The sequence below is a fragment of the Gossypium hirsutum genome, chromosome A13 (assembly GCF_007990345.1).
Source record: "Gossypium hirsutum isolate 1008001.06 chromosome A13, Gossypium_hirsutum_v2.1, whole genome shotgun sequence".
NCBI lineage: Eukaryota > Viridiplantae > Streptophyta > Magnoliopsida > Malvales > Malvaceae > Gossypium > Gossypium hirsutum.
This window is the reverse complement of record NC_053436.1, coordinates 21454062-21459185: the sequence shown is the minus strand read 5'-3', so window position 1 is coordinate 21459185 and position 5124 is coordinate 21454062. Positions and strand designations below refer to the sequence as shown.

The 5124-nt window shown below is 32.6% G+C and overlaps 1 protein-coding gene across 1 annotated transcript; it reads right to left on the bottom strand.

Annotated features, from left to right (window-relative positions):
* Positions 1-2248: 2248 nt before the first annotated feature.
* Positions 2249-3036, bottom strand: LOC107906048 (uncharacterized). Its single transcript, XM_016832896.1, has 2 exons — positions 2717-3036; positions 2249-2435 (listed from the first exon to the last, which is right to left on the bottom strand). Exons 1-2 carry the CDS (start codon positions 2906-2908, stop codon positions 2289-2291), a joined length of 339 nt encoding a protein of 112 aa, XP_016688385.1. The 5' UTR covers positions 2909-3036; the 3' UTR covers positions 2249-2288.
* Positions 3037-5124: the final 2088 nt, after the last annotated feature.

Here is a 5124-nt window from a genome sequence, read left to right as displayed (position 1 = left end):
AAAAGTAGAATTATACAAAGTGGTTGGAATTTGAAACGAGGCATCAACATCATTGTTATAATCCTCAACCACTTCTTCTTAGATTGTAAGAATTGCAACTTTTTTAATAGGAACAATCCCAAAATTTCTATAATTTTTACGGTTGTTATGCAGTCATGTTTTTCTATTGTTAGTTCCCCCTCCCCCCAAAAAAAATAAAATAAAATTGAGCACTTATTTTGATTTAGTAGTTATTTTAGAAATTATTTATAAGTGGTGTAAATTATGTTGAAATTGAGCCTAAAATCTATTTATGTCTTCTTAAGGTGAAATATTAGGTGAAATTTAACCTAAAAAATAATTTAAATCATCTTTGGAGTGTTTGGGCCTTTCAAGCCAACCATGCATATGAATATTCCTAATATTCATGATTTCAGCCTTTATATACCCTTTTCCTTGTTTATTCACTGATGTGCTTAATTGCTTAATATATAGCCTAGCCAAAACTAAGTTTTAGTGTTTAACTTTCTCAATCCTTTTTTTTTTATTTACTTTAAGTATTTGGAGTTTAATAGATACATCTTTGTGACATTAAGGTGGACATTTTCGAAGGGAAAGAGGATAAAACATGATGGTTAGTTCTTTTTAGATGTTTTTATTTATTTTCTTTCATGTATTTTATTTTCTCTTCTAAAAGAAAAGAAAAAGAAAGAAAAAAATAAGGAAAAAATGACAAAATAATAATATAAAAAAAAGTAAGAAAAAATTGAAAGTATTTATGTTGCCATTAACAAATGAAAGAAATACTTATGTTGTAGTAATCTCTTGTTTCATTTCATTTTACTTTTTTGTTTGTAACTATGCTTTGTCTTGAAGGTTGGAGAGATAAAGTAGTTCGGACATGTTTGTTATTTTCCTTTTTTTTTTCATTGTATGTATTGGATGAAAAATGAAATATTTGGAGTTTAATGCAAAAAGTGGAGAAAAGAAGCCCTCCACTTCGCCATATTTAATTTAATATGGTGGAGCATACTCTTCAATTCAAAAATTTTGGCAAAAAATAGTCCACTCCACCACAACTTCTACATGTGGTGGAAAGATGTGAATAAGAACATTAAAAATAAGGATAGTGACATTTAAATAAAAAGAAGAAAAGGAAAAAAAGCAAGAAATCAATTTAGAGGCAAAAGAAAAACTTTCACACACTAAGGGAAACTTCAAACTTGCAAAGACAAGAAAAAGAAAAGGAGATTCGAAGGGCTCGACATTAATTCTTTAATTGTTTTATCTTTAGATTTTTTTTTACTTTTTATTGATATAAGTTTTTTTAAGTCTTTTTTGTAAGTTGTTTTCACAACTCACTATAAGCTAAACTCTATTTTCTTGGAACAATGGTGGATCCTAATTATTAGTTAATTTCTTTATTTTCTTGTCAATTGTTTTGATCATTGATAGTGTTATTGTAACACCCCTTACCCGTATTCAACGCCAGAACAAAGTACGAGGCATTACCAAACTTATACACAATCAATCATACAAAATCGAGACGTAAATTTCCATCAAAATTTAAAACTTTTCATAATCATTCTTATCGTCCCTAAAACGAGCCTACGAAGCCTAAAAATATTAGAAGCAGTTCATGACTAAACCGAGAACTTTAGAAAATTTCACAAAACTTAGAAAATTTTTCATGTTTGTGGCTTGGGAGACGTCCGTGTGGTCACACACGCCCGTGTCCCTAACCCGTGTAACTCTCTGCTTGTCACCCAAGAACAAATTAAAGTCACAGGCCAAGTCACATGCCCATGTGCTAGACTACGTCGTCGAATTAATTTTCATAATTTTTCATAAAATAGGTGGAAACTTCACACGCCCAAGGCACACGCTCGTGCTTGAGGCCGTGTCATCCACATGGCTGAGACACACGCCCGTGTCTCTACCCATGTGCTCAATTCTGAGCATTCTGTTTTGTAACAATTAAGGTGCAAGGGACACATGGCTGGAACACACGCCTATGGGGCTGACTGTGTGTCATACATGGCCTAGACACATGCACATGTGTCTACCCGTGTGGATAAAAACAAGGCTATTTACCAAGCCATTTTGTCACCCTTCCATGCACACAACTACACAACAAAACATAACACCAATCCAAACAATTACATCCAACCAATTCAGCCACAAACAAGACATCCACACATCATTCACATGCTACCTGTAAAAGCCCATTTTTGCCCGGGCCCATACCAACAAATAACCCAATTAATAAAATCCAAAATAAAATCCCAAGCCCAAAATCTGGCCCAAAATTAGGAAAACCCTAACCCACAAAACTTAAAAAAAATTTCAGCTATCAAAGGAAACCCTAGCCTCCAAGCGCCGCATGTGTGCCGCTCCACTTCCTCGTCTGCCACGCCCACTCGCACGCCTCTGCCACCACTGTCGGCCACGGGCACCTGCAAAGCCAACAAAAGGCACGCAACAACAAAAGAAACGAAGGGCAAATAGACAAAAAATAGAAATTAAGAAGTTGTTTAGATTGGCTATAAAGCCAAAAATGAAAGACTTGTAAAAGGGCTTTTTTTTCTCTTGGAAAATCTGGAGAAATAAAAAAAAAGAAACAAAGTTTTAAGGATTCTCTTTATTTTCAATCTTTCTATATTCTTTTACCTTTATTTTTTTTATTATTGTTTTTTTTTATTTTTGATAAACGAAAATAAAAGGAGGAAAGAAATACCTGGGGCGCCCTTGGCCGCGTCGTCGGAGCCCTCTCCGTCGCCGAAATCGGCTCTAAAGGCGGGGCCAAAAGGTTCTTTCTCTCGGTATTCAGGCCAAGCAAGCTCGGCCTCTGAACAGGATCTGAAACGGGGCTCAAAGTAGCCCCTATGCACAGCGACGGCCACCGTCCAAGGCGATCACGACGGTGCATGGCAATGGCCTTGTTGGCCGGATTTGGAAAGGCTGAAAGGGAGAGACCCTTGGCTCTCTGTTTTTTCTTTCTAAAAGTAAAGGAGAGGACTTTTTTGTTTTTTTGTTTTTTTTTGTTTTTTTTTGTTTTTTTTTGTTGTTTATAGAAGCTAAAGCGGCGCCATTTGAGGGAGGGACCCGCGCCTCTTTGCCCTAATGGGTAATTTTCACATTTGGTCCCTCCATCTTGCGTGGAGGTGCAATATAACTCTTTATTTCTTTTAGATTTGGGCTGCAAATATGGCGTCTGTTTCAATCTGGTCCTTGGACCATGCGCAGACTCTCACTGCGTTTTGGGATGGGGAATATCTCCCTAAAGGTCCCCCATGTCCTCGGCGCCTTTTATTTCAGTCCCTTTACCACATATTTCATATATTTACAGTTTGGACCCCCGGATTTTGATTTGATTTTAATTTCATCCTTTAGTTCATTTAATTATTTTTTTTAGAAAAGGGGAGTTCCTCTATTATTTATTTTAAGTTATATATATATTTATTATTTACCTAATATCTTTCTTTTTATTTGTATTATTTGATTTAAGTCATTATATATGCACATACATATTCTTTTTATAATTTATATACATGTACATATTCTTTATTTATTTTAAATATAAATTTTTATATTTCGTATTTTCTACATGCATATATATACTTATATATTTACATATTTTAATTCATATACTTATAAATGTATGTACACACTTACGTTATTTTATTTTTATAATATACATATTTATATCTTTTTTTGTCTTTATGTAATATATATACACACATGCGCATGTTCTTTATATATATGTAATTATGTTTTCATATTTTATAATTCTTATACATACACATATATATACGTATAGACATACATATTTTCATTATATATATATACCTACATAGTTTTTTTTTTTGTATTTTAAATTTTTTAAAATTCATACATACATTTTTAAAATGTTTATAATTTTATTCATTTCTTTATTATTATTATTGTTTTACTTTATGTTTATTTATTTATTTATGTGTCCATTATTATTTTTAAAAAATGTTTTCGTTTTTTTATTTTGTTTATTTACTTGTTATTGTATATAATTGATTTTTTTATATATTTATTTTTGTTATTTTTGCTCGTATTATTTTTGCTCGCATTATCGTAATTGTTATTCCGTCACATCAATTTTTACCCAAATTCGTAAAAAAGGAAAATTTTGGAAATAAAGGCAATACTCGATACTTGGGATCTTCGAGAGAATTGGGCCCTAACGTGCTGGGTTCTAATTTTCTGTTGAATCTAAATGCTCGAGAATGCTCTTTAATAAAAACATAAATAAAAACTCATTATCGGGATTTCAATATGTTGTGTCCTAACGCATTGGATATGACACGTGGTTTTCTCGATATGAGGATTTTTCGAAAGTAAAGGCAATATTCCGTATTTAGAAAATTCGAGAAAATCGTGCCCTAACTTACTGAGCTTCGATTTTTCTCGTTGACTCTAAGTAATCGAATATCCTTTCAAAATTAAAATAAATGAGGTTTAAATAAAGAAAATGAAAGGCAAGTTTACTCTCAAAAACATAAGGTGTCGTGTCCTAACTTACTGGATGTAACATCTTGTTACTTCGAGATAAGGAGGCATTTTCCATTTTGATTTATTCGAGTATTTTTAAAATAACACAATATAAGGAGGGATCATATTTTTAAAATTCTTTTCGAGTTTTTAATTTTCGACATTAAGACACTAACTAATTAACTAGGTACCAATTTTGGGCGTATCGAGGGTGCTAATCCTTCCTCGTGCGTAACCGACTCCCGAACTCATTTTTCTGAATTTCGTAGACCAAAATCGTTGCTTTAATAAAATTAAATCATTTATTAAAAACAACCACTTTTTGAGGTGACCCGATCACACCTCATCAAAAAAAGGATTGGTGGCGACTCCCGTTTTCATTCTTTTTTTCAAAATCCAAGTCGACCCCGTTTCATCCAAAAAATGGTGTCAACACTACCATTTATCACATACAAACATCACATACTTATCAACTTAAACCATGCAAATTTCCACATCCATGAAAACATCATCATATGCATATATACTTAAACCAATATTAGCCAATTTCAATGGCCATTTACAAAATGAATTATCAACCAACTTAAGCCAACATATTTGGCCAAAAAAATTATGACACAT